Source organism: Sodiomyces alkalinus (genome assembly GCF_003711515.1).
Source record: "Sodiomyces alkalinus F11 unplaced genomic scaffold SODALscaffold_5, whole genome shotgun sequence".
Classification (NCBI taxonomy): Eukaryota; Fungi; Ascomycota; class Sordariomycetes; order Glomerellales; family Plectosphaerellaceae; genus Sodiomyces; species Sodiomyces alkalinus.
The window spans coordinates 695,474-721,469 of NW_021167083.1; the positions used below are offsets into that span (position 1 = coordinate 695,474).

At 54.0% G+C, this 25,996-nt stretch overlaps 9 protein-coding genes across 9 annotated transcripts in view; 5 read left to right on the forward strand and 4 right to left on the reverse strand.

Annotated features, from left to right (window-relative positions):
- Positions 1 to 456: 456 nt before the first annotated feature.
- SODALDRAFT_333143 (hypothetical protein) lies at positions 457 to 3,140 on the forward strand. The gene is made up of 7 exons (XM_028611892.1): positions 457 to 901; positions 1,002 to 1,073; positions 1,143 to 1,204; positions 1,279 to 1,460; positions 1,561 to 2,177; positions 2,289 to 2,478; positions 2,559 to 3,140. The coding sequence occupies exons 1-7, from the start codon at positions 815 to 817 to the stop codon at positions 2,801 to 2,803; spliced, it is 1,455 nt and encodes a 484-aa protein (XP_028466350.1). The 5' UTR covers positions 457 to 814; the 3' UTR covers positions 2,804 to 3,140.
- Positions 3,141 to 3,550: 410 nt separating this feature from the next.
- Positions 3,551 to 5,810, forward strand: SODALDRAFT_333145 (1-phosphatidylinositol-4,5-bisphosphate phosphodiesterase gamma-2). The gene is made up of 3 exons (XM_028611893.1): positions 3,551 to 4,343; positions 4,401 to 5,154; positions 5,260 to 5,810. The coding sequence occupies exons 1-3, from the start codon at positions 3,630 to 3,632 to the stop codon at positions 5,751 to 5,753; spliced, it is 1,962 nt and encodes a 653-aa protein (XP_028466351.1). The 5' UTR covers positions 3,551 to 3,629; the 3' UTR covers positions 5,754 to 5,810.
- On the reverse strand, positions 5,810 to 7,780 carry SODALDRAFT_295358 (3-isopropylmalate dehydrogenase). The gene is made up of 4 exons (XM_028608777.1): positions 7,591 to 7,780; positions 7,433 to 7,504; positions 6,599 to 7,319; positions 5,810 to 6,476 (listed from the first exon to the last, which is right to left on the reverse strand). Exons 1-4 carry the CDS (start codon positions 7,663 to 7,665, stop codon positions 6,241 to 6,243), a joined length of 1,104 nt encoding a protein of 367 aa, XP_028466352.1. The 5' UTR covers positions 7,666 to 7,780; the 3' UTR covers positions 5,810 to 6,240.
- A 329-nt stretch (positions 7,781 to 8,109) lies between these two features.
- Positions 8,110 to 8,566, forward strand: SODALDRAFT_164783 (hypothetical protein). The gene has a single exon (XM_028606966.1). The coding sequence runs from the start codon at positions 8,155 to 8,157 to the stop codon at positions 8,497 to 8,499; it is 345 nt and encodes a 114-aa protein (XP_028466353.1). The 5' UTR covers positions 8,110 to 8,154; the 3' UTR covers positions 8,500 to 8,566.
- SODALDRAFT_333147 (hypothetical protein) lies at positions 8,167 to 11,803 on the reverse strand. The gene is made up of 3 exons (XM_028611894.1): positions 11,365 to 11,803; positions 8,947 to 11,226; positions 8,167 to 8,832 (listed from the first exon to the last, which is right to left on the reverse strand). The coding sequence occupies exons 1-3, from the start codon at positions 11,388 to 11,390 to the stop codon at positions 8,634 to 8,636; spliced, it is 2,505 nt and encodes an 834-aa protein (XP_028466354.1). The 5' UTR covers positions 11,391 to 11,803; the 3' UTR covers positions 8,167 to 8,633.
- Positions 11,804 to 13,950: 2,147 nt separating this feature from the next.
- SODALDRAFT_164835 (hypothetical protein) lies at positions 13,951 to 16,236 on the reverse strand. Its single transcript, XM_028606967.1, has 3 exons — positions 15,714 to 16,236; positions 14,389 to 15,644; positions 13,951 to 14,331 (listed from the first exon to the last, which is right to left on the reverse strand). Exons 1-3 carry the CDS (start codon positions 16,027 to 16,029, stop codon positions 14,068 to 14,070), a joined length of 1,836 nt encoding a protein of 611 aa, XP_028466355.1. The 5' UTR covers positions 16,030 to 16,236; the 3' UTR covers positions 13,951 to 14,067.
- A 3,350-nt stretch (positions 16,237 to 19,586) lies between these two features.
- On the forward strand, positions 19,587 to 20,258 carry SODALDRAFT_359649 (hypothetical protein; the record flags this gene model as incomplete). The annotated part of the gene is made up of 2 exons (XM_028614192.1): positions 19,587 to 19,633; positions 19,736 to 20,258. The coding sequence occupies 2 exons, from the start codon at positions 19,587 to 19,589 to the stop codon at positions 20,256 to 20,258; spliced, it is 570 nt and encodes a 189-aa protein (XP_028466356.1).
- A 1,205-nt stretch (positions 20,259 to 21,463) lies between these two features.
- Positions 21,464 to 22,523, reverse strand: SODALDRAFT_333150 (hypothetical protein). The gene has a single exon (XM_028611895.1). The coding sequence runs from the start codon at positions 22,267 to 22,269 to the stop codon at positions 21,520 to 21,522; it is 750 nt and encodes a 249-aa protein (XP_028466357.1). The 5' UTR covers positions 22,270 to 22,523; the 3' UTR covers positions 21,464 to 21,519.
- Positions 22,524 to 22,912: 389 nt separating this feature from the next.
- SODALDRAFT_344463 (actin-like ATPase domain-containing protein) overlaps positions 22,913 to 25,996 on the forward strand; it is a 5,454-nt gene continuing 2,370 nt past the window's right edge. Inside the window, exons 1-3 of the mRNA XM_028613165.1 lie at positions 22,913 to 23,076; positions 23,189 to 23,267; positions 23,354 to 25,516. Coding sequence (XP_028466358.1) covers positions 23,037 to 23,076; positions 23,189 to 23,267; positions 23,354 to 25,516 — 2,282 coding nt within the window. The 5' untranslated portion in view covers positions 22,913 to 23,036. The remainder of the gene's footprint in view (positions 23,077 to 23,188; positions 23,268 to 23,353; positions 25,517 to 25,996) is intronic.

Here is a 25,996-nt window from a genome sequence, read left to right on the forward strand (position 1 = left end):
CCCCCTTTTTTTTTTTCCCCCTGGTTTCTTTTTTTTTTTTCCTCTCTTCCTTAACACCACTCGTCCTTCTCCGACGTCGATGCACCTCGACAGGGATTCATCCTTCAGGAGCAAAATCCGGGGAAGAAACGGCAAATTTATGCCTGAATTGACACTCTGGGCTCATGATATTACGGATTCTATTTCTGGAAAACCGCGGTTGTGGTCGAACGGACAGAGGACACTGGGGCGATGATGGCTCTTCAGCTTATGTACAGTGCAGGTGACATCAGCTATCAACAGTCTCGCCCTGTCGACCCAACCACCCCAATTGCGAAGATATGTACGAAATCCTTCGTATATGTACGGAATACCTGTATGCACCATGCACGGGCAGAGTGCGGGGCAGCTGGTGGTCAATGGGGGAGGGCCAGAGCAGGGGTTCTGATGTTCTGATGCGTCTCAGATCCGCCTCATTGGCCCAGAGACGAGAAGAGCTTGAAGGAGAAGGAAAACGACAAGTCCCGTTTCCTCTATCTATCCTATCGTCTTTTCTTTCCCTTCACGCTCAGCCCAGTACCGCATCCAATTGTGGTTTTGAATTGCGTCTTTCTTAGACCTTTGACCGACGTGCAGCTAGCCGGTTCGCATTGGGCCTTTTCTTTTACATCCTCATACGGTCAATCCTGTTCCGCCAAAAAAAAAAAAAAAAGAAGAAGAAATTGAGAATTTACAGGACGCCGCGGCAGTAAGAGTAAAGGTTCCTCGGCGAAGCCGGTGCATGTGGTAGGTAGCCGCACGGAGAGCCAAGCCGGGACAGGGGAGGTGCGCCGAGATGGACGACTACATGTTCAAGTACTTCGTGGGGGAATGTAGGGAGGTCAAGGAAGCGACGAGCTATCTTGAGATTCTCAATTATTCGGTGGGTCGCTAACTTCCACCATTGAAGATACGGACAGAGCGCAGTGAGGCGGAGTTCATAACATGATGGGCAGTGGCTGACGTGAATGAGCACTGGAAAGGATGCGTCCTACAACTCGGTAGAGGAGCATCCACTGACACCAGATGAGTTTGAGAACTTTCTCAACGAGAGGGTATGCCGCTGTTTATCTCCCAAAAGTTACGTCCCTTTAGAAGAACCAGAATGCCAACCGCAATGACAGGGCGCCTTTGCTCCTCCCCAGACGAAACCGGGCACGACTCGTCTGAGTGCTACCCGGCTAGTGTGAGAACACCTCCCCTTCTTCATTCGACGACAACCTTATGGCGGACTATCCACTAAACTAAACTACGCGATAGACTCCAAAAGAATGCCAAGGACAAGGACACGTTTACGCCGTTTTTCATTTCGTTCCCTCGTACCACATACGAGACCATGGTGCGGACGATGAAGCTGCCCTTCCGCGCCATCGAGGGAACGAGCGTAGTCGGACCGTTCTTCTGGTGTGCCTTTGACCAGGACGACGAGGATCCCCATCTCCGTCTGTCACTGTCCTTTTTTTTTTTTTTTTCGTTTTTCGCCTACCATCCCAGCCGACAGTTACTGACCTAATTTTTTTTTCTTTTTTCTCCTCCTAACAGAGATCATCTTTCGCAAGTCAGATGTCCGCAAGAAGGGCAAGACGCGCGGATGGGAAATCATGCTCTCGCACGGCATAAAGACGGGCCTGACGACGGGCTACATCAAGGGGACGCCGTCCTCGGACATAGTCGAGTCCATCTCGCACCTCAAGGCCTGCGCGGCGCAGGTCGGCCACCCGCTGCTCCTGCCGGTCATCATCCTCTCGTACGACCTGTCGCCGCGCAACGACCAGAAGCAGCGCGACGCGCGCGAGTGGCTGCGGCGGCTGGAGCACGCGGTGAGCATGCGCGACGAGATCGAGGAGAAGGACGGCTACGTCCGCGACGACGGCGTCATGGAGGTCGACGCCATCAGCCGCGACTTGGTCGAGTGCCACTCCCAGGTGCTGTGGAAGCGGCCGCAGGCGTACCGGGAGGTGGTGCGCTCGATCGAGGTGGCCATGGAGCGGTTCTGGGAGGGCCTGCCGGAGGAGCGGAAGACGGGGCCCGAGGGGGAGTTGTTGTCCAAGCTGCATCGGAGCATGCTGGGACGGCTGGAGTTTTACACGGCCAAGCTGAAGGGGATTGAGAATTACCAGGCGACGACGTTGGAAAGGCTTACCATTCAGAGGAGTGCGGTGAGTTTTTTTTTTTTTTTTTTTTCTCTTCTCTTCTCTTCTCTCTTTTTTCTTCCCCCTTCCCTCGACGGGGGTGACGGTGATGGGTAGCTAACGAAAAACCCCGATTAGCTGTATAACCTGCTATCGCAGCGAGAGTCGAAGATCCAGTTCCAGATGGCCGGTGAGCAGCGGCGGCTAGCGCACGCAAGCAAGCGAGACAGCACGGCCATGAAGATGATTTCGCTGCTCGGCGTGCTATTCCTACCCGGGACGTTCCTGTCGTCGGTGTTCAGCATGACCTTTTTCGACTTTGAACCAGGTGGGTGGATAGAAGACAGAAGAAAGACTAAACAACAGAAAGAGGAAAAGAGACGACTGACAAATATGAGAAAACAACAGGCGCGGAACCGATGGTATCGACACAGCTATGGGTGTACTTCGCCATCACGGTGCCGCTGACGGTGATCATCCTCTTTGGATGGTTGCAGTTTGATAGGAAAAAAGAGGAAAAGTTCAGGGAGCAGGACGCCGACTTGGAGAAGAACATTGAGCACATGGAGGCGGACATCATGGCGATGATGCGGAAACGGACGATGAGCAAGGCCAATACGTGGACGTCGATTACCTCGCCGGTGAAGGCGTAAAAGGGGCCCGAATAGCACATACACACACACACACACGAGCCAGCCCATTGCTCAACGATACGATTGTACGACTGAATGACGAAATGAACGAACGACTGTAAACGACCACCGCAGCATGGCCGAAAAGAAAAGAAAAGGGGAAACAGAAGGAGAAGGAGGACGAATTGAACTGGCCAAGTCGAAATAGACTCAAGGTACCTATTGGGCTGACAGACCACGTACCTTATGTTAGGTACCTTGAGTACCTTGCCTTACCTTGTGTACGGTAGAGCAATACAGGACCTTACAGAATAGACGGGATAGGCATCATAATTCATCTTCACGATGGCATCAAAGGTCCCACAAGAGTTGACTTGCCGTCTCTTCCCCGCTCCTACCTTATCCTCCCACTACCTAAGGTAACGCAAGGTACCAACCTAGGTAAGGTAGGTAGGTACAGCAGGTAACACGGAGGACTCTACCCCATAAGGTACCAAAGCAGTACCTCACTCAACCACCAATGGCACCTACCTGCGTTGGTACTGTACTAGTTAGTATAGCACCCCCTTCCTGCTTCCCCCCTATTTCACGGATGATTGGTGGTGATAGCTTCTTCGACATCCCCCTCCCCCTCCTCCCTCCTCTCATCTTTGGGTTCGCATTGCCACGTCTTCAGGGCCCTAGAGTCCTCCTTCTTACGCTTTCCGCCTCTACTTTGACCCGTAAAAAAGGAAAAGAACATTAGATTCTTGTCTTGTCTTTTTTTCTGCTCAGCGGCCATCATTCGCAACTCCTTGAACTCCTTTAAACCCGTGCCAGATTCCCAGGCAAAAAAAAGCCAGTGAACATGACCCAAAGCACAACGACAAGCCCCGCCGCCGTCCCTGGCCGTCAGGTCGGCGGGGGTGCCAGCGAATCCCAACGTGCCATCGCCTCTCTCAACCCTTCCTCCGTCCTACCTCACCTGACCAAAATCTTCAAGGCCCATGCCAACAAGGAGACCGGGAAATGGCACAAGGCCGAGATCACTTCGTTCATCCAAACCAGTCAAGGCCACGCCGGCGACCTCGAAGCTGCTCTCCTGTCTGGTCACCTCGCCATTGCGTCCCGGGACGAAATCGACCTCGACGGTTTTCTTGAATACATGACCTCATCTGCTTCCGCTTTGACTGCTCCCCCTAAAGAAGAAGACCTCTCCTGGCCTCTGCACAGCTACTTCATCAGCTCCAGCCACAACACTTACTTGACGGGGAACCAGCTGTCCAGCGACTCCAGCACAGATGCCTACAAGAACGTCCTGCTCCGTGGCTGTCGCTGTATCGAAGTCGACGTCTGGGATGGAGATGGCACGGACGCGAGCGACTCGGAGAGCTCCGACAGCGACAGTGATGATGATGATAACGCCCGTAGCAATGACGAGAGAACTGAGAGCCCCGGACAGAAGAAGAGCAAGCTGAAAAGGCTCCGTAACAAGGTGTCCAGCTCGCTCCCTGGGCGCCGTCGGGGCAAAGCTGCCGAAACGTCGCCAACTGGTCAGAGTCATGACGCCCCCGCTGCAGACGTAAGTACTACCACTACACCCTTGGCGACAGTCTTCAGCTCACCCCATGGCCTCCAGGAGACTGCCTCACCTCGAGCCGCCATCGTCGAGCCGCGTGTTCTGCACGGTTACACCCTCACCAAGGAAATCTCCTTCCGGGACGTCTGTACTACCGTCCGAGACTATGCCTTTGCCGTCACCGATACCCCTCTCGTCGTCAGCCTCGAGGTCCACTGCAGCCCGGCCCAGCAGGACGCCATGGTGAAGATCATGGAGGACACATGGGCAGGGCTGCTCGTCCCCGTGCCCGAAAACGAACCTACGGCATTGCCGCAGCCTGGTCAACTGAAGGGCAAAATCATTGTCAAGGTCAAGTACGCGCCGCCGACCGGATCCGCCGCTGACGATGACGACGACGACGGCGGCGGCGGCGGCGATAAAGAGGACAGGGCGCCACAAAATGCTAAACAGGCGAAGCCGCCCAAGATCACCCAAAACCTTAGTCGTCTCGGCTTCTACTGCCGCGGGGTCACGTTTAAGAGCTTCGCCCAGCCCGAGGCCACCATGCCGACTCACATTTTCTCCTTGTCCGAGCAAAAGGTCATCGACATGTACGAGAAAGTAGGCCGAACCCTGCTGGACCACAACCGGAACTACCTCATGAGGACGTACCCCTCTGGTTTACGAATCCGTTCCTCCAATCTTGACCCTGCGCCGTTTTGGCGGAAGGGAATTCAAGTCGTCGCCCTGAACTGGCAGAAGTGGGATGAGGGCATGATGCTCAACGAGGGCATGTTCGCCGGCACGCACGGCTATGTCCTGAAGCCTGAAGGTAAGTTCCCAAGTTTCCAACTTCCGGAAGGCAGCCATCTCACTGCCATGAAAGTTACCTCGCCATGAAAGTCGGCCCGCTAACACGTTGGGGGGGGAAACACAGGTCTAAGAGGCGATAGGGGTCCCGGCGACTCAACCTCCGAACTTTTAATTCCACGCAAGACACTCCAGCTCGAGATCAACGTCCTCGCCGCCCAGAACATCCCCCTCCCGCCGGGCGACGACAACGCCAAGGGGTTCAAGCCCTACGTCAAGATCGAGCTCCACGTCGAAGGGCCCGAGGAGCACATCAAGGGCGACGGACACGAGCGGGAGGGCGAGTACAAGGCCCGGACCAGGACGAAGCGCGGTTGCGATCCGGACTTTGGCGGCGAGGCGCTCCCGTTCCTTGCCATCCCCGGCGTCGTCGAGGAGCTCGCCTTTGTGAGGTTCACGGTCCGCGACGACGAGATTGGCAGGGATGACCTCGCTGCCTGGGCGTGCGTGAGGCTGGATCGGCTTCGCTCCGGGTATCGGTTTGTGCATCTTCTGGATTGCGAGGGACGCGTTACCGAGGGGGTTATCCTCGTCAGGGTTACCAAGGTGGTTACCGAGTAAGGTGGTGTGGGTAGACTAGACGTCTGGGATGAGCTCTGTCCTTCCGGGGGGGGGGGGGGGGGGCAGGAGTAACAGCAGCAGCCATTGTTCTTTTGGCTTTTCTCATATTCAAGGGCATCAAGAGCGGAAAGAGGAGCGCATAATGGTAGCATAGCGTATGATGTTAATGGGTACTATTCATTCGAGGCCGCTTCGCGTGGTTACGGGGATCGCAGCCACCATTTCCTTCTTATTCAATACACAAACACGTACCGGGACAACAAATACGAAGCGAGATTGGAGCCGGGGAAGTGTAAGTGAGTAAATGCTTCAATTTGTGACATTGATGCCCGGGCCAGAGAACATCTTCAAATGGCCCTTTATTTTTCTTTTCTCTACCTTGCCATACTACCGGCGATACCATTCGCATTTCCAGGACCAAACGCATGTAACAAGAAAAACGCCTCGTAAGCCTCCGACAGATATACCCTTAACATCCAAAGTAGACCTAGCTAGTGAGAATCTTGACGAGCTCCTTCACGATGGCGTCGCCCACCTCGACGGTACTTGTGGAACCGCCGATGTCCTTGGTGCGCAGGCCGGCGTCGAGAACGTTCTTGACGGCGTCCTCGACGGCCTGGGCCTCCTTGGGGAGGTTGAGGGAGTACCGGAGCATCATGGCGACGGAGAGGATGGTGCCGATGGGGTTGACGATGCCCTGGCCGGAGATGTCGGGGGCGGAGCCTGTGGAGGGTGGGGAATTAAATCCGTCAGCAAAGAAGAACCCGGCACACAGAACAGGGCGGGAGCGGTCTGGGGCTAAGAGGAAGGAGGGTTAAAAAAACCAAAAAAAAAAAAAAACTCACCGTGAATAGGCTCGTAGATGCCGTTACACCGGCCCTTGCCATCAGGAATACCGCTCAGACTGGCCGAAGGCAACAGGCCAATGCTGCCGGGAATGACGCTAGCCTCATCGGAAATGATGTCACCGAAAAGGTTGCTGGTAACGATAACGCCGTTCAGGGCGCGCGGGCTCTTGACCATAAGCATGGCAGCCGAGTCGATCAGCTGGTGCTTGAGCTCGAGGGAAGGGAACTCGGCGGCGAAGATCTCGGAAGTGACCTTGCGCCAGAGGCGGCTGGTGGCGAGGACGTTGGCCTTGTCGAGGCTCCAGGCGGTCTTGTCGCCGCGGGCGAGGGCGAGGGAGCCGGCGAGGCGGGCGATGCGCTCGATCTCGGGCCGCGAGTAGGGCTCCGTGTCGAGGGCGTGGCCGTCGCCCGTGTCCTCCTTGCGGTCGCCGAAGTAGATGCCGCCGGTGAGCTCGCGGACCACCACGAAGTCGACGCCGCGGCAGATCTCGGGCTTGAGCGGGGAGAAGTCGACGAGGGCGTCGGAGGCGAAGTTGCAGGGCCGCAGGTTGCCGTAGGCGCCGAGTTCCTTGCGGAGCTTGAGCAGGCCTTGTTCCGGGCGGACGGCGCCGGTGCCCCATTCGGGGCCGCCGATGGCGCCGAGGAGGATGGCGGAGGCGGATTTGGCGGCGTTTAGGGCCTCGTCTGTCAGGGGCGAGCCGGTGGCGTTGATGGAGGCCTGGTAAGTGGGCGAGAGTGGTAAGCGTTGTGGACCTTATGTTTGTTTTTCTTTCCTTCTTTCTCGGGACGGGACAGGGGGAAGGGATGGAGAGACGAGGGATAATGGCTTACACCACCCAGGAGGTGCTCCTGAAGATTGAACTTTCCAGCGGACGGGCTGTGAGCCTCGACAGCCTTGAGAACCTGCACACCAGTGTAAGTAAGTAGAAGGAAGGCTTTGGTGAAGAGTCGTGGAGCGTCATTGATTCCAGGGAGAATACACCACACACCTTGATTCCCTCAGCCACAACCTCGGGACCACAGTGGTCGCCGGCAAAGACCACAATATCATGTGTTGTCGCCATGTTGATGTTCAGGTAGGCTCCAAATTACAAATTACCCTTCAACGCCAAATACGAGCAAAAGAAGAACCTTGTTGAGAAAAGAAGGTGCTGGATGGAGCTTGAGGTCGGTTGAAAACAAAAACACGGGAAGGGAAAGGTGAAGGGAAAGTTCAATGGAACATCCGATCGGCGAAGTAAACGGTCCGTCCTCAACAACATCCGTAGCCCGGCACTGGGTACCTGTACCTGTACCTTACTTCCCTATTCTTCGCCTATTCTTCCCACCCAGAAGCTTCGAACGAGGGGCAGCTGGGCACCGATATCCAATTTCCCAATAATCGCCCCACAATCAACTACCCCGCAATTCCGACATCGGCCCTAGAACTCTCTGCCCCTCCTTTACCGAGCCGGCTTTGTCATCATCAGATACTTGCCTTATTGGGTAAATAAGGTAGCTTCGACAGTCAGGCGGCGGGAAGCAACCGAGACCTCCATGCCTAAGGTATCGTTATGTCCATGTCATGCCTGTATTCTGAGTACTTCCGTGGAAAGCTCTATCCGTACGTAATACGGAGTACAGAGTACAGAGTTGAGCTGCAGAGACAACCTAAAGCCAGGCACCTAATCCAGTCTCTGGCCACCTTAGGGGTATGGGTATCATGTGTCCGTTCTTCTCAAAAGTATCTCATAAGTATTTGCCAAACCTCTCTATCCCCTCCATATCAATTCAAATGCTCTCATATCTTCATTTCAGCATCTCTTTTTGTCTTCTTTTTCTTTTGTCTTCTTTTTCTTTTCTTTCACCTGCTCGTCATCCGTCTCCGCTGTCTCCCCTCCTTCGAAGACACGGCCTGAACATGGCAACGTCCGCAGAATAAATCAAACCCCCGTCCCCCAGGAAACCCGCCCATCCATCATATCCAGTCCATGCATGGTATTTCGTTATCCTTCTTCCGTGCCTTTCTTTTTCCCCGCCGCGGCATCCACCTTCATCGGAACGACTTGAACGACTTGTGAGCCAACGGAGAGGCGCCTCCACCGTGAGCCACATCTCTCCCGCTCTCCCGCAACTGAATCCCCCGGGCATTCGGCGTATTGGCGCAGAAGGCACAGATATACACGCTGGGAAGCATCCGGCGCGACGTGATTCTGATGCATTGCCCGTGGAGCCACATCTCGCACGACTCGCTGCAGTGATACACGAGTTAGTTTTGCGAAACCTTGGTCGGGTTGGGATATTTTCTTTTTTGGTTAAAAAAAAAAAAAAAAAAAGGTAGAGAACAGGGAGAGAGGGAAACATACCATTGCACCATGAACCCGTCTCCGTCACGATTGCCACCATTCCGCTGGCATACGCACCGAATACGCCGTCCCCGCGCCTCCGTCGAAGGGGTCGGGAGGCTCCCGTCCGTGAACGACGTCGGCGACGCCGCCACCGGTCCCGCCATGCCCCCAAAGCTTCTGCCCATCCGACCCTGGCCCCGTTCCCGTTGCTGCTGATGTTTCCCAGAGATCCCCGATCCCGGTCCCGATACGCGCTTCTGCCGGTTCTCTCTAAGCCTGCGCAGCTCGTTCGCCGCATCATCACTTCCGCCGCGCTCCATCCCATTCATCACCGTCTCCGCCTCGCTCTCCGCGTCGTTGCCCGCTCCTCTGTCGACCCCGGCCCCGCCGGCCATGTACGAGCTCGTGCTGCGGTCGCTGACACTCCGCTGCGACGACGTGTGATACCCGGCTCGGGTCGGCTTGTGCGGGTCCGGCAGCGCAAACGACGTGTTCCGGCTGGGGAGGATGATGGGCTCGTCGTCCGTCGACTCCTCCTCGTCCCCCGAATCGAAGCTCCGTGCGCGCACCGACGCCGCCTCCCGGGACGACCTCCTGCTGCTGCACTGCATGCTGCTCGCCTCCGACCCTGGACCGGTCGTCTCGCCGTCTACGACCACCGTTGTTTCGGCTCGGGCTCGGCCGTCTGCGTCGATGGTGAACCTGACCAATGTCCGAGCGCGTGGCGGAGGTGCCTCCGGGATAGACGTCAGGCTCGACAGCTGGAACTGGTTCTTCAGAGGCGACGTTCGACCCGATGGTCTCGTGCTCGGCGGCCGGCTGTTCACCCCCCTGGACGAGGAGGAGCTGCTTGCGACGGCTGGCGTCGGTTGGGCCGGGGGTGCCAGAGACGGTGGCTGGTTCCGTGCCAGGCTTCGTTTGCCCCTGTTCTCGCTCAGGCTCCTCTGCAGTCCCGGCCGGCTACTGGATTTCATGGGCGAACTGGCCAGGCTGCGGTCCGGAACCCGGGTTGCCGGTCGTTCCCTCGTGCTGGAGGACCGGCGCAAGTCGTTCCGCACGGGTGCCTTGGACAGGGCTTGTGCCACGGCTTCCATGGAGAACTGTGCCCCTCGGTCCACTTGAGTCGTCGGTAAGCTGATGTCCATGCTCGAAGACTGGGGTCGGCTGAAAAGCAACCCTGGGTCCACGCCGGTCCCCGGGCTCATGAGATTGAACCGATTGTCAATGGGACCGGGATGCACGGCTGAGGAGGACATCGAAGGTCCTGCGGTAGAGGTTGGCTTCGATTCAGTTTGGGACAACGACGTCTTGGGAGCCAATGGCCGGGGTTTCCTGACAGCCCGTGGCTTTTTTTTGGGTTGCTGCTGCTGGGGCGGCTGTTGTCTTGGCATTTGGCTCGTTTGCTGCTGCGGCTCCTGAGGTAGGGTCTCCATATCCTGGAACATTTGGTTGGCATCAAACGAGCCTGTGGGCCGGTGGCCGAGCGTGGGCATCTGGAAGGCATCAACGCCGAATGAAAAGTCAATGTCCATCCCCGACATGTCGGCTCCCGGATCCCAAAAGCTGGAGGGCGCGGCGGCCGGCGCGGACATGGGGTAGCCGAAGAAGTCGGACGTGGATACGTAGCCGGCCACGTTGGGTTGCTGGGGCGTCTCCGCCGCAAAGTCCGGCTGGCCGTAGCCATTGTCATTTTGCATGTTGCCTACTTCGAGCTTCGGCCTGGAATTTCGCCCTCTCTTGTGGGACGAGGGAGGGGGCGTCGCTGTTTGGCCCTGTGCTTCTTTTTCCTCGGGATGAACACGAACACCTCCTTCGGGTCCTTGTTTCGTCTTTGTGACTGATCTTCTCGTCTTTGAGGGGTTGTTACCCTGCTGCTCTGAGCCGTTATCTTCGGTTCCCGAAAACTCGTGCGGCCCGGTCACCGGCCCCGGCGAAGAGGGCAACACGCGGGAAGAATTGACGGGCGACTGGGAGAGGTTCGGATTCGAGTAAAGGTGCGTGTCATGGGCTGCAGTGATCCTTCCTCCTGTCGATGGCTGCCTCTTATGGACGCCCGCGGCGGCTCGGAAGTCGGGTCCTTTGGGAGTAGTGAATTCAGCAAACGGACTGTGGGAGGCCTGGAGATTGCCCGGCGTAGTATTGAAGACGGAGTATTCTTCGGCAAAGAGAGGCGTCCAGCCACCCGGCTCATTAAAGGGACCTTGCCGATTCTTGGGGGTCTTGAAGACAGGGCTCGGGAGGTGGGCAGACGTCGGTGTCCGTTTCGGAGTCGGTGGTAGAGCGTTTGGATCTCCAAAGCTGTTTTGTTGGAAGGAATACGGTTAGCCGAGACATTTGCTTGGGGGAATTGGCAGCTGTGGCAGCTGTTCGTTGCGAATAACCCCAACCAAAGGTCACCCCGTTAGATGGTAAAAAAAAAGGGGGGGGGGGCCTTGCCTGGATGCCTGTTGATCCCCACTCATATCAGATTTCTTCTCGATGTCGTCTCAGAAGACCTCAGCGCTACCATGACAGAACGAAAGGACTACACAGACTGTGGTATTCCCAAGTTCGAAGAGGGTCTCGACGAGGGACGGAATTGGTCGTTCGGGTGGACGACCAGATATTGTACTACAGTAATCTGCAATCCGAATGGTCAAGAACCTTTCCTGACGGCAGATAAGAATAATTCTTTTCCACCTCTACTTGTCGTGACAATGGGGGCGAGTTCAGAGCCGGCACATGTCGCTGATCGTCACAAATATGTATATGTACTTCGAGGTCGTTATATCGTTTGATTTATTGTATGCAGGGTCTGCGGTCAAAGAGGCGGAAGCCAAAAGGGAGTGAGCACTTCCGAATAGTGACGGTGGAGGGACTGACGGACAAGAAGAAGTAGAGGCAATGGTGAATGGAAACGAAAGATAAAACATACGGGAGAGTCTGTGTATGGGGGGAAAGGGGGGGGGGGTGCAACCATGGAAACTGTACGGAGAACGGGTAGACAAGCTTGCTTACCTCTAGTTTGGTTGGTGATAACTATCAAGGCAATAGGACAGGGGAGAAATAACCGGGAGAATACTTCAAAGGACCAATAGGTAGCTCGGAACGCTCAGTTGCATCTGACTGGACTGGAAAGGAAGAAAAAAAAAAGGTCGAGTCCCGTTGAATGCAGAGAGTCCAGTCCGAAGAGACGCAGGTCCCTCCCTAGTTTGGGAAATTGGACCTGAATTTCTTTTTCCTCGTACTGTATTCAACACGGAGCAAACCGCCAAGGACGAGCGAGAGTCGGATTAGAGACGGTAAAACCGTTCCGCGAGGAGAATAAAACCGTAGCTCAAGGTAGTCACCACATATATAGGCGTAGGCGTTCTTCTTGTGTCCAGGGCTCGCTATCCCTCGCACTCAGCTCTTCCCCCGGAGTGAAGGCGGGATGCAAAATCGACCCTCTGACCGGTTGCCCTGTTGAGATTCTATACAACAGAATGCAAGAACTGACGAGAGCAAGACAGGACAAGACAAGACGTAATAGGCCAAGCCAAGGAGAGAGAGGGAGTAAAAGGAAGGAGAAGGAAAAAAGTAAAAAAAAAAAAAAAAAAAAAAGGTAAAAGGACGATTAAAAAAAAAGAAAGACGGAAAATTGCTTGAAGGGATGGCAGGAAGAGGAAGCAAAACTGTCTCCCGGAGCAATATGCAGCAACTGGGGATACAGCGTGGAGCCGCCTGTCAGGATTTGAATGAAGTAAGGTAGGGGGTCCAGGCACCAACGGTGAACTAGTACTTCGTACATACTACGGATAATTACCATAGGTCAGGTGGCTGGACACTTTCGCAGTTACGGAGTATAAGGTACTTCGCAGTTAGAATACATAAGGTAACGTAGTGCAACGTCCACTAAATTGCAGCGTGGCGGCCAGGTATGGAACAGGATTCGGCATCCAACGGCTACCCACAGCCACAACCTTGAAGTACCTTAGTGTAGGTACTTCGTATGATCCGTAATTAATAAGGTACTTCGTCACCAACCATTCTCAAAACCAACACCGAAGGTCCTCGAAAAGTTTTATCTGAAGCCCGAGGTAGCCGACAAAGCTCCCATGATGGGGCTCTTCCTAAGGTATTGTTGTTGGCGGGGCTCAGACGGAAGACCGAATAACCACTTCACTTCCCGCATGAACGAATTCCTTATCACTGCTTACAGGTAGGTGCCTTGGACAGATATGGCTCTTCGGTGTCTTACTAAGATACGCAAACGTCTCTCATCGTATACGATGCTGTCGGGGAGGATAAACGCATCCTCTTATACAGCCGCAGAGCATTCCACGATCCTTCTATCCCGCAAGCTTGATACTACCATCGAGCTCACATCACAATGGACACGAACGGTAGGCTTATACAATTCAAACGACTGAGCCCATCAGTGTCTGCAGGGTCATATATGGGTATCTTAAGTATATGTATACATTGTATTATGGTTTACGTTGATTAGCCATGGCAGGGGGAAGCTGAGTATAACAGAAAAGTAGTGACGCCGATAGACTAATATAAAGAGTGAGTGAAATAAAAGTAACACACGCTGTAAAAAAAGAAAGGGTAGTCAGACCAGCTGACGTCTCTGTGAAGACTCAGAAACCCCCACAGATAGGATAGATGAACGTCTAAACCAAAAGGGGAGAAGAAAAAGCCAGATGACTTTGTGAAGAGAGGGGGGAGACAGGGGAAAGAAGCAGAAAAGAAGGAACAAAATGAAAAGGAAAAGAAAATACGAAAAAGAAAAAGAAAAACGCCCATAATGGCTGTGATGGCTGTGATGGCTGTGATGGCTATGGTGGGTATCATGGGTAAGATGGGTATGGTAAAGTCTATAGTCCTCCCTCCCCGTCACCATGACAGGATATCTCACCGTATTCATGCGAGTCGCCTGCATTCCCCCGTCTATTAGTTATCCCATTCCATAATCATCATGTCGGAGTAACGTCGAAGGAGTTTTTTTCTTTTTTCTTTTTTCGTTCGTGACGGCATGGCAAATACTGTATCAGCGACGCGTGGGAGTTGCGTGCGCCTGTTTCATAGATAGTAGAAAAGATGCGACAAGAGAAAAGCCAAAGAAAGGACAAGTGAGAAAATTGGAATGAGTTCATGTTCGAACCCGAGTGTGTCCTAGATCATGTTCGGCATCGTCTCGTAGGGACTCGACGTCGGGTTTCGCATGCGGTGTTCGTCGGCCTGCTGCGGTGTCGGTCGTGCTGCAGACGGGAAAAGCCCTCCCTGTCGATACACTTGCGCCGAGGCCGGAGTGTCCGTTCCAGAGACGGTGGCAGGCGTCATCTGCGGCGTCATGGGTGCTCGGGGTTGAGGCTTCGTCCGACCACCACCGTTGGCGACGGGACGCCGACGCTTAACCGCGTCCTTGTTCTTGCCGCACTGGAAAAGCTAGTTAGCAAAATCGCCACGTCGTTCCGGTGGTCCGGTCATGCTTACCTTGCTCCAGTGCCGGAACCAAGTGATGCCCTGCTTCTTGGTGCCCACGAGCGGAACCCAGTCGCTGCAACTGCTGCAGAACCCCTCCCAGGCGTCCGGGTCGCCCATCACCCGCCGCGTCTGCTGAGGTTCCGGGAACGGGCTGCCCGTCGGCGCGCTGATGCCGTGGCTGAACGTCTTGTCGTACCAGTACGCCGAGTTTTTGAGGACCAGCCAGCGACCGGGCCTGCAGATCCCGCACCATCCCTCGCGCTTCTGGCCGTGTCCGCGGACCCACCTCGGCGTGTAGAGGTCGCCTTCGAATCGGGGCTGCTGCTCGCGCGGTATCATGTCCTTGTCCTCCGGGTTCATGTCTTCGGGCGGCGGCGGCACATGCTCCTCTCGCAGGGAGGCATACATATCAGGAGGATCAGACGAGCCCATATAATGCCCATGCAGGGCGTGAGGCTCGGCGTTGCTTGAAAGCATGGGGAAATGGCCGTAAAACCCCGTGTCGGCATGGAACCCGTGGAAAGGGGCGTGAGCCTGCGTGGGGAGCACCATTGGTGCGTGGTACTGCTGCTGCGGTTCAGGGGTGGAAAAGAAAGACTGCTCCTGCGCGGCCTGTGGGTTTGCGTAGCTCAGGGGAACAGGACATAGAACTTGTTGGTCTTGAATAGTGGGGGAAGAATGCCTAGATGACGTGCTTTGACGGGCGTCGAAAACATCCTGGCTTGGGTTGTAGACAAAAGGAGTCGTTGTTCGTCGCTGAGACGTCGTCCCATAGCAGCCAGTAGACCACCGCTTGTTCCCTATATTGTAAGGGGCCGACCGTGCACTGGGACGGGGGTTCGGTGTCACACGTCCGCGGCTGAGCGTCCGCACTAGGTCAGTTCGACTCTGCGGCGTCATGCGCGGAGATGCCACGGGAGAGAGCTGTATCGAAGAAACCAGGGAATTCCGATTCGAAGACGGGAGCGTGTAGTCGGAGCTCAGGGATGGCGCATCCGATGCGGCTGCGGATGCATCGTCGCCCAAGTCGTACGAAAGGATGTCGGATAGCCCACCCGGGGTGGAAACGGTAAACGAGGAGCCAGAAATGGGGCGGCGGTTGAACCCCCCATCGAAATGTGTCGAAGAATCTTCATGCGACGGGCCGACATAGTTTGGGCCTGGCATGGTCACCGCCGTGTCGGTCGTATATGCCTGACCGATACTCATGTCTGTTTCCACTACCGGGATCTCATAATGGTCTTCGCACGGTTTTTGGCCATAGGCTGGCTGGCGTGTTAGCTTTGGTAAAAGGACAAAGATCGGTCCACTGAGGGATTGCAGACCTGGCTTACTCTTGTTCATTGTATTAAACGAATAAATATCTTGTTGGTGATCAGATCCAGGCCCCGACATGGCGTTGTTTGCGCTCGGCGTCTGTCGCTGATGCCTAAATGGCCAAGGTATCACGGCTTCATACCAAGGCTCTGAATTGTCATTTTCTTCCCCGGTGGTGAACGAGGATCCATCGTAAACGGTTGCAGGACGAGGGACTGCCCGTTGTGAGGCCGGTGTCGTCCACTGGTGCTCGTACAGAGGTAAACTGTCTGATGGTATCGGAATCTCGTTGTCGTTCATGGTGAAGACGGGGGTTGGACAATTCCTGGCCATTCTGAAGGGATTGGTAGGCTGGCTGGCTTGAGATGAAAACCGGTCGGCGGCGTAATAGAGCCGTGACGGTGTAAGCGGTGGGAAGGCCTGTATTGGATCCGAGACTCAAGAGGCGACACGAATTGGTATGCCGGTGTTAAAAGTCTGAGAAAGAAACAAGGGAAAACAGAGGCAAATAGACCGTAGTAAGGAATGGAGAATTAGTTTAAACGCAGGTGTATCTCGTGTAAGAGAAAAGAGCGAGGCGAACTGTATCCGGGAAAGCCGCAGTCAAAGAAGAGAGCCAGCTCCCGACAACAGTATCGAAAGACGAGTGAAGGAGAGACGTTACTAGAAGGAAGGGAAGTAAGGAGTGGATAGGATATGCAATCAAAGATATGAGAAGGAGCGACTAGAAAAACACACCGGTGGTTGATGATACGAGACAGCCCTGTAGTAGTGAAGGAAGGCGGGAAGAAAGCGGAAGAGAACAGAGGGAGAGGAGGGGAACGGGAGGGGCACCGGCCTCTCCAGAGGGGCCCCGAAGATATTAAAAGAAGAAATGGAGCAAAATGGGGCCTGTCTTGTCAAGAAGGCACCCACGACTTTCGTCTGTGGGCGGGCGGGCTAAATCGCTCGGCACACGCACTTCGCCTCGGGACACATCGGCAGGGGGTGAGCCGGATGTCTCTCTGATACAAAAGCCCATCGTACGGTACGTCTGGCGACGGTAGGGGAAAGAAACGTGTGGATTCCTGTTGCCCAGACCCTAAGACGAGGAGTGACACGGATGAAGCGGGCAGAGTGGGATAGGCAGCATCAGTTTGTCGAGTCCAGTCGACAATAGTGGAGGGTGCGGGTTGCGTGGGCTAGCGCAAGCGATACCGATGAAGCAGGGACAGGACAGACCCAGACCCACTACGTCTGCTTCGGGAAATGGGTGGACCAGGGGTGTTTGTGTATGGAGGGGTAGGTGTGTAAGTGAGGGAGCGTGGACGTCTGGTATTCTGGGGGAGATGGGGGAGTCGAGACGAAAGGGCCGCTTGGTTGAATTTTTCAGAATGGCTGCGCCACGATACGGGCGACATCTTGATTTTATCCGTGATAGTTATTCCCCTAGCAATCGAGGGGAAAGTCGCAGGGTAGGGATGGGTATTCGGAGCACAGCCACTGACACCCCCCGCGGTTCGCTAACGACTGATGTAGATATAGAGTAGAGGAGAAGAATCAGGAAGTGAGAGTAAGAGTTTGGGATGTAGCCCAGACTCTTGACACGTGACTTCGCCAGTCGAAGACGAACGATGTAGTCAAGGCCGACTACATTGGCCTTAAGCGGCAGTGAACTGTTTTAGGGCCGTTGCACGTAGCAGTAAAACCCAGGGGTTGGGGCTGAGCGATCGATCGTATGATGAAAGCCGTCATGTGCAGCTAAGGCCAGGAGATGCCTTGGTACCGATCGAGTTGAGGCGGAAACCAGTAGCACACAATTCAGCCATGACCCAGAAGAAACAGAATAACAGAGAAACAACAACGTGCTGGGAAAGCTGCGAAACCGTTAACGGTTGCTGTAAGGGGCAGGGTAGCTGGACCTGAAAAGAAACATAACGGGTGAATTTCAGGGGCAGGCGAAAGGTTGAGACGGTGGCGCCCATAACCCCGGATCGGGAAATGTAGAAGAAGTATTCTGGGAAGAAGAGAAAAAGAAAAAGAAAAAAAAAAGGTCCGTGTGTTAGGGCCCAAGGGAGTGGACTGCATCCGCATCGGGGAGTACTTTTTACAGTGAGCCGAGACCCTAGTTAGTAGCCGTGGAAAATTGTCCGACAGTGTGACGAGACGGCATAGGATTGTCGGCCACCTGTCCTTTTATTAATCAATGCCGTCGGTGTGAAGGATCAAGAGGGAAGCGGGCCGCCTCCAGCATCTCTCTTTAGACAGGTAATGAGGAAGGGCGAGCGCGTCGAAAGCCTGACCACATAGGTAATTTGGAGATTTGCACTTAGCGAGGGGCTGGGCACGTAGAGCCACAGGACTGATAGACACTACGAGGGAATGATGTGGTCTGCGATGTGTTCTCGGCGACGGCGACGTCGAGACGTCGAGGCACTAAAATGTGAGCGACGTTTGAAGTTTCCCCACGGAGATGGGCCGTTACACGTTTTGATTAGCCGCCGCTGAGGTAAGCGTACGACAGGGGAAGCGCAAACGAATGTCACACAGACACCACTTCTTTCTCCATCTCTGCCACCAAAACCGCACACCCTGGGATGCCTAAATATAGCATTATGACGTTATATATTCAGATCATATAGCTATTGATGAATATACTCTAACCAGAAGCACTCAAAGAGACTCGTGTACGAAATAGATTTTTCCTCTCCAGCTTTAACTACCTACGTTGTACACTACCTTAAGGTAGATCAATGGGAGACCGTCCATCGCTATGTAAGCAAAGTACTATTACACTAGTCCCAGAACAGTTTAGAGGAGTTTCGGGAAGAGACGTATCCGTCTCAGATCTGTTGCAGAGATGGTCTGGGGTTAGTGGGTCCGGTGCCTAGACGGGTACCTCTAATTTTAGCACTAAGATCTGCAGGTACGGGTTACGGAGTACATACAGGTTTGTAGTACCTGCAGCTCGGGACCATTGGTGCCAACCTCCGTGCACCGTTCGTCCTTATTATCTTCACCACCTAGCCATTATAACAGGAGTTTGGTCAGCAATTCTTTAGTCTTGACGTGTAAGACTTCACAGCCAGACACCCCCGGTACGAGTATAGCCGCTCCTATTTTGATGAAACGTACTGGTGCGAGATATCTCGAAGTCTCGTGGCGCGGTGTAACGGCCAGTGGGAAAATAGTCCCTGGATACTTTATTCATTTTATTCGTCCATAGACACTTTCCATGTCTACCTTATGGTAGCTGGCTGGGGCACGAAGTACGCTATCACTTATTATCACTAACTCTGCGACTTACGGTTCCTCCGAATTGCGACTTTGGCTGTCTGTGTGTAGCTGGCACGGCTACTGCTAGTGCCCGGAACCACGTGGAAGTCCAACTATGTATGGTTGGGTTTCTCGTCTCTCCTTATACAACTGGTTGGTGAAGTACGGGCCATTGTAACCGATTCAAACGCATTCTCCTCCGTTATTATAGGCTGGGCTCAGTCCGAATCTGGATTCCCCGCCAGTTACTAGTGAGTATAGGACGACGGGTTAGTCTGTCTTAATCTTATTTTCGTCGAGCGCATGACACACCAGGTCTGTTTTCTATGTAATTTGATTCGCGGACAAGAGAGCATAGTAATATTGTGTTATTGCACTTCGATCCAGCATTTCCATATTTTACCCATCCGATCGTTGCCTCGTCTAAGTGTTAGAACCGCCAAATTTAAGGCTAGAACCGTTGTTTTCAGTAGTTCTCTCCTCTAGCCCAGCTAGAATAGGCACTCCAGGACAGTCCGCAACCTATTCTTCAAAGCCGACGAACCATTTCCCTTCATACGTTGAGCAAAGTCGACAAGAATGTTGGGCATTAGTAAGAATAAAACGCAAAGTGGCCAGCCCCAACAAGATCCCAAATGACAACACAATTGATATGGAATGCGTTGCCGACGTCACAGCATGAGTTGGCTTTTCAAGAAGCACCTAAAAAGAGGACCACTTTGATTGTTGAGGGGGAGGAGAGTTGGAGGGGTAATTAAACTGGTGCACAAGAGAAGTGTCCAAGCGTCCTTCAATATCGGCGAGTCCGGGCTCGAGAGGGCGGGGGCCAACCGAAGCAGAACAACGGAACAAGAAGTCCCACTTCCATGGCAGACGGTATTTGCAATGGGGAATTATCACCTACAATGCATGAAAATTGCCCAACTCCCTGGACCCTGGCTCCTCGACAGCCAGCTTCAACGATCTATCTATGCGTTTTCCCGCAAAATGCAGTGCAGATCGCAGCTCGTATAGGGTCACAATCCCGCAAGGCCCCCCACGTCTTGTGGTCCCTCGAATTCGCATCTAATATCGATTCTGACCTATTCGTACGCGATGCACGGTATGCCATCAACATCGGATGGGTTGTCACAGTCGCAAGATTGGATCAGATGGAAGTTGATTTCCTTATGGGAAATCACCCCCAATACAGCAGGAAACGTGCCAATCCATCTTTGCTCATCATGCTCAGGGACACGCGGCGAGAGACGGGTAGATCTTTCGCATCATCGACTAAGCTGGTTGGCAGGACGGATCTACCGCCATGACATCCTCGTCCATGTGGTAATTCAGCAGAATTCTCTCAGAGGAAGGAATGCGGGGTCTAGAACCCTAGACCTCCCTTGTTCATCTGAATTTGACCAAACGTCTGTGTGGCAATGGCAACATGGGACGTCAAAAAATAATCTCAGGTAACTCCTGGGCTGTCATGCATTGGCATTCACTGGGGCCACCCGCTATTCTGGTACGGTTAGACACCGGTCCTATAGAGGCATGTGACTATGCTTGGATAAGACATCCTATCGCCTCCGTGGTCAACCAGGGTGTTACCAGGATGATATATTAACAGTACAGTACACAATATATCAGGAGCATAGTTGGTTATCTATCGAAAGGGCTCTCAACGTCAACACTGTAGGCGTATGATACGGGACAGATTGTCTTTATATTCGATATCTACTCGCACAAGATGCCAGCATAACCTGGGATAAGACTCACTTCTCTGTCTGCTGGCGCAAAAAGACTGGTACTCCTGCCGAGAGCTGGCCGGCCTGAGAATCCACTAAAGGCTTCAACAGTCGTCCAACGCCCAGGCGCTTGAGCCCACGGCATCCTATAATTGTGAAAGGTCAGAAAGACTCGATATATATATCCCGCATAGTCCACTGAGTGTTCTATCTGAAGCGCTGGGCTAGTAAGTATATCGCCTTGTTCCGCGGAATTTCCGTGTACATAACCATAATCTCATGCACCTACTAATTAATCGTGATTGCCTCCTCACGTGTAACCCCGAGAGTGAGTATCTGTTGACCCAGTCTAACTCTCTATTCACCCCAAACGCCTCTTCGAGTCGGTGCAATGAATGTTCCATAGTCACTTTCTTTGATCACTGAAGTGGTCATGTGAGATTGACAACGCAGGGGGTTGAAAGAGTATAAAATAAGGTATGAAGTTCCATTTTCCTGTAGTAAACAACCAGTCATAGAGATGTAGGTCACGATATAGACACATCGTATCCCACATCCCACGACAGGAATTTCGCGTGTCCTTAGAATCGAGTTGTTGTGTAGGGGCTGAGATTTGAATGAAGCACGCCTAGCCATGAAATAAAAGTGTTTATCGACTTGTCAAACAGTATTAACTTGCAAAATTAGAAAAATGCAAACAACGACAAGCCTGGGGGGCGGGCAGTCTCGCCGGAGGCAGTCAACTTCCCAGTGAATTGTATGCAAAGCAAACCTCCAGAGGTTGACGATATTGTGGATTACCATTGGCTAACTTAATGCCCAAGCACCAACTACGGAATCACTACTTGTCGTTCAACTTTCGCCATACCTCGCTCTCTGCAGCTGCCAGATTCTTCCCAGCGGTCCGAGCCCACCTCTTCGCTGTGTCCCATACGCCGTCGTCGTCCTCGTCCATGAAACTACCCTGTTCTGCAGTCCCCATCGAAGCATTGTGCCCGCTTGGTTGATAATTCCTGAAGCTATCCGAAGCAACGCTTTGTTGGTAACCCGGCGGGTGAGAATAATCGTTTCTCGATGTGCTTCCCAGATTGACCGGAACAGGCCTAACCAACTGAGGTGTGTTCGTCGATGTACCCGAGCCTAGCCGAGTGGAATACGAGGTTGTCGGAGGCGGCATCGACATCTGCGCTGGGAATGGAACGCTGGCCGTAGATGCAGGCGTTGGTTGTGGAGGCTGGTATATCTCTCCCACCCTTGGAGGCGGGGGGACCTTGGTGCTTCCAGGAGGAGTTGGAACGGCTCCCGGCTGCGGAGGCGGAGGTCCGGTGTCATTTTGCTGCTGGGTTCGCGTGGGAGGAGGAGGAGGCGGTGGTGATGCTTGTGCGGTGCTAGTCGGTGCAGGTATGGCTGGCCTGGCGCCAGGCTGTGCGGGTGGATATGGTTGAGCGCTGGTCGGGGAGAGTTCTGGCCCCGTCAGCCTGATAGAACCAGCTTGAACTGGTTGAGCCTCCGAGTTTGCTGTCTTAGGAGTTGTCCCCTGTGCTTTGGCCGCGTTTATCGGGCTCGAAGTGTGGATGGGTATAGGAGGCATTCTGGTGTTTTGACGAGACAGAGTTGTATGCGTTGGATGAGTTTGGGCACTCAAAAAGAAAGCTGGCTAGCTATGAGGAGCTCCACGATCAGATACAGTACTGTCAATCGTTAATACACAAAGTTCAAAGTGGTAGTGACGGGGAGCGACTCTCCGTCACACTATGGGTTGAGGGCCAGCGAGGACCTCATGAGAATGACGTCACAGGATTGATATAACCTCCACCAACAAATGCAAGATGATGGACCCGAGAGTACACTCGCCAGAAACGAACTTACTATTGAAAATTACGATCAGAGAGAAGTGAAAAACTCGGAACACAACCAAGCCAAGGTCTCGGAAAGAGTTGTAGGGCGAAACCTGTTGAACGCGGAGTAGGTAGAGGAAGTATAGGGTAATATGTGAAAGCAAAAGTGGGGTTGTGGACAGTACAGATGGTTTAAAATATGCACTGTATACGTATATGCGTTCCCTGATGCCAACCCTCCCCCCCCCCCCGGGGGTTTGTCAGCTTGCTTTTCGGCAGGGAAAAATAAACTCCCGTATAAGGCGCGGCACCATTCCTAATATGGACTAATGTGAACGACCCAGCAACAGAGATGCGGCAGAATGGATCCCTGTGAGCAACCAGCATGAGGAAGGAGACGGCTGCAATTGCTTTGTGGGGGAACACTTTTGAAATCTCCCAGCTTGTCGCCTCATGGCCAGTATCCAATGCTCATACTACACCCCATCCGACTGACCCCCCATCGTACCCCTCGACGGACATGGTCGGCAAAGTCAGCGAGAGGGTCCTCCTCCGGGAGGGTAAGTAATCCGTCAATCGATTCCTTTGCTGCATTTTCAATTCCATTCGATCCCCTTGCCATTTGCCCAGCCCATAGGTTGTTCGACCAACGCTAACGTGATTGCAACACAGGCCTAGAAAGAACCGACAATGGCATGAAACAGTCGAGCTGGCCGGATGTCACTCCCATCAATCAGAAGAATTACTATACGTACGTGAAACAGCATCTGCTGTGGATCTGCTGTGATCCCCATCCTCCCTTCCCAGAACTCATGCTCACCCTCGGGGGATACCCAGTGATTACATGAAACGCGATGATCAGACTCTTGCCCTTCGACTTCAAGGCGATGCTACTCGCGACCGGCTCGTGCAAACAGCAAAAGACCGTGATCGCGCTCTCGCCCGCAGCGGCAACGCCGAAGTTCCCTTGATCATACCCGAGCTTCACGGCGAAGATGGCCCGTCGGAGACCTCGGGCGGCACAGATGCGTCCAAAATCATCGTCATTCACCCTGGCAGCCAGAATCTACGCATCGGGTTTGCCAGCGACGCGCTGCCCAAGACGATCCCCATGGCGCTTGCCACGAAGTTCCCTCAGACGGAGTCGGAGATGTACGAGGCCTTGCCGCGGCGCCAGTTCGAGGCCAAGACAACAGAGCAGCAATATGGCGAGGAGTGGTCCAAGAAGTACACAAAGGTGTGCAACGACCTAAAGACTGACATGCGCCAGAACAAGCGCAAGGTGTTGCCCAACTCGAAGGAACTGGTGCTCAACTACAACCGCCGCTCGGAACCCGACGTCATCCCTCAGCACAACGATCCCCTGCAAATCGAGTGGACCGATATCCATACTCTCGATGACCCCGAGTCGCCCGCATCATGCTTCATTGGCAACCAAGCTCTGCGAGTGCCCGACGATTCGCAGCCCAAGTTCAAGCTTTGGTGGCCCATTCGCCACGGGTGGCTCAACGAGGACGAATACACGACGGCTGAGCACCTTCACGACGACCTGGAAACGCTTCTCGATAAGGCTATCCGTCAAGAACTCGGCCTGACGAAAAGCAGCACCTGGCGACAATATAGCTGCGTCTTTGTCATCCCCGATCTGTATGACAAGAAGTATGTGGAGCAGGTGTTGAAGTCATGCGCGAACTGGTTCGAGTTCAACAAGATATGTTTCATACAAGAAAGCATGGCGGCCACGTTCGGGGCAGGATATACGCAAGCATGCGTTGTGGACGTGGGTGCGCAAAAGACGTCCGTCACGTGTGTCGAGGACGGGCTTTGTATCGAGGATTCACGCATCAACCTGAAATACGGCGGCTACGACGTGACGGAGGCGTTTATCAAGATGATGCTCTACGACAATTTCCCCTACCAAGAGATCAACCTCCAACGCCGATACGATTTCCTCCTCGCCGAGGAGCTGAAGATCAAACATTGCACAATGTCCCAGGCAGATATATCGGTGCAGCTTTACCAATTTCATGTTCGGGCACCGAACAAGCCCACTCATAAATACCAGTTCAAGACATACGACGAAGTCATACTGGCTCCGATGGGCTTTTTCGACCCGGACATCTTCGATAACAGCACGAAAATCAGAGGGCGGCGGAAGCTGCTCGACCGCTCTTACAACGCGTACGATGTCGACGTCCCCGATGACCCTACCTCGGCCGCACAGTTCGCCATCCTGGCGCTCGTGAACCCGTCCCTGAATGCCGCGACAGCAGCAAATGGTCCCTCTCAGTCTGGCCCCTCTCAGTCTGGCCCCTCTCAGTCCCTGGCCGACGTGTCTACTCCTGTGAAAGAGAAACTGCAGCCGTTCGATAACCTGAAGCGAGGTGAAAGCGGGTTGAACGGCACACCTTCGGGGTCGAAGGCGCCGTCACCGGCCCCCGAAGGTGGCAGCACCCCCGTGCCTCCACCATTCATCTTTACTGCCGGCAAGGACGGCATCGGCGGCGGTAGTCCTGCACCCAGCCTCAGTGCTCGTAACGGCGGCGGCGGTGGCACACCTGCACCGTCAGCCTCCCAACCTCCCCCCCCCGGCATTTCCGTCGAGGCGGAGGTGAAGAGCGCCAAGGCGGTTGCGATGGAGCGGGACGGCGTGCTCCCCATCGCGCCGCTGGACCTGGCGATCCTCACGAGCATCCACAACGCCGCTAGGGGCGACGATAAGAAGCTTCGCGACTACCTCGGCAGCATCATGGTCATCGGGGGCGGGGCGAAGGTCCCGCAATTCACGGCGGTGCTGGAGGAGAAGCTGAAGGCCCGGCGGCCGGATCTGTTGGAAAGGATCCTGGTGAGCAGGAGCGCCAGGGATATGGACGAGCAGGTGGTGGTGTGGAAGGGGGCCAGCGTGTTTGCGAAGCTTCCGACGAATGATTCGTGGATCACGCCGTTTGAGTTTGAGAGGCTGGGGTCACGGGTTCTGCATCACAAGGTGCTCTGGGCGTGGTAAGAACAGAAGAAACGATTTTTTCTTTTTCGTGTGTAGGATAACATGTTCTACTCTGTATGATACCACTTCATAACTGGCGTTGACGATTAGGTATACATGGCTGCTTTAGAGGGGACAGATGCATGGGCGTTGGTTCCGGTAATATACTAGGTAGTGTTTATGGTTTCTTTTGAGAACGAAGCTGTGAGAATTCCTGTACTGGGGCAACTGTCCAAGATGTCCTGTTGTCATTCCTGCTGCTACCACCGCCATACATTAGGTACCGTATCCACTGGGGTGGTTCAGTAAGGTACGTGTACCTTTTCGGGCCAAGTACGGAGTACGGAGTACAGAGTACTCAGTTCCGATAAGGTACCTTACCTTATTCGCTTTGTTGTTGTTGTACAGAAAGCAATGGATGATGCGCACGCTCCCCCCTCTACTCCCGTAATATTACTTCGTATCCGTACCTCACCCAGTCAATTCCTTAACATAGT

What these genes read in the sequence shown, in the direction of transcription:
- SODALDRAFT_164783 (XM_028606966.1), top strand. Translation starts at nt 8,155, where the DNA reads ATGTCCATGTCATGCCTGTATTCTGAGTACTTCCGTGGAAAGCTCTAT.
- SODALDRAFT_333143 (XM_028611892.1), top strand. Translation starts at nt 815, where the DNA reads ATGGACGACTACATGTTCAAGTACTTCGTGGGGGAATGTAGGGAGGTC. An exon ending in CGACGAGGATCCCCATCTCC is followed by an intron (nt 1,461 to 1,560) that starts GTCTGTCACTGT and finishes TCCTCCTAACAG; the next exon opens with AGATCATCTTTCGCAAGTCA. An exon ending in CTTTTTCGACTTTGAACCAG is followed by an intron (nt 2,479 to 2,558) that starts GTGGGTGGATAG and finishes AGAAAACAACAG; the next exon opens with GCGCGGAACCGATGGTATCG.
- SODALDRAFT_333145 (XM_028611893.1), top strand. Translation starts at nt 3,630, where the DNA reads ATGACCCAAAGCACAACGACAAGCCCCGCCGCCGTCCCTGGCCGTCAG. An exon ending in ATGACGCCCCCGCTGCAGAC is followed by an intron (nt 4,344 to 4,400) that starts GTAAGTACTACC and finishes CATGGCCTCCAG; the next exon opens with GAGACTGCCTCACCTCGAGC. An exon ending in CTATGTCCTGAAGCCTGAAG is followed by an intron (nt 5,155 to 5,259) that starts GTAAGTTCCCAA and finishes GGGGAAACACAG; the next exon opens with GTCTAAGAGGCGATAGGGGT.
- SODALDRAFT_164835 (XM_028606967.1), bottom strand. Translation starts at nt 16,029, where the DNA reads ATGGCCAGGAATTGTCCAACCCCCGTCTTCACCATGAACGACAACGAG. An exon ending in GTTTAATACAATGAACAAGA is followed by an intron (nt 15,645 to 15,713) that starts GTAAGCCAGGTC and finishes CACGCCAGCCAG; the next exon opens with CCTATGGCCAAAAACCGTGC. An exon ending in GGTTCCGGCACTGGAGCAAG is followed by an intron (nt 14,332 to 14,388) that starts GTAAGCATGACC and finishes TAGCTTTTCCAG; the next exon opens with TGCGGCAAGAACAAGGACGC.
- SODALDRAFT_333147 (XM_028611894.1), bottom strand. Translation starts at nt 11,390, where the DNA reads ATGAGTGGGGATCAACAGGCATCCAG. An exon ending in GGGGATCAACAGGCATCCAG is followed by an intron (nt 11,227 to 11,364) that starts GCAAGGCCCCCC and finishes CCAACAAAACAG; the next exon opens with CTTTGGAGATCCAAACGCTC. An exon ending in GACGGGTTCATGGTGCAATG is followed by an intron (nt 8,833 to 8,946) that starts GTATGTTTCCCT and finishes GTATCACTGCAG; the next exon opens with CGAGTCGTGCGAGATGTGGC.
- SODALDRAFT_333150 (XM_028611895.1), bottom strand. Translation starts at nt 22,269, where the DNA reads ATGCCTCCTATACCCATCCACACTTCGAGCCCGATAAACGCGGCCAAA.
- SODALDRAFT_295358 (XM_028608777.1), bottom strand. Translation starts at nt 7,665, where the DNA reads ATGGCGACAACACATGATATTGTGGTCTTTGCCGGCGACCACTGTGGT. An exon ending in AGGAGCACCTCCTGGGTGGT is followed by an intron (nt 7,320 to 7,432) that starts GTAAGCCATTAT and finishes CCCACTTACCAG; the next exon opens with GCCTCCATCAACGCCACCGG. An exon ending in CATCTACGAGCCTATTCACG is followed by an intron (nt 6,477 to 6,598) that starts GTGAGTTTTTTT and finishes CACCCTCCACAG; the next exon opens with GCTCCGCCCCCGACATCTCC.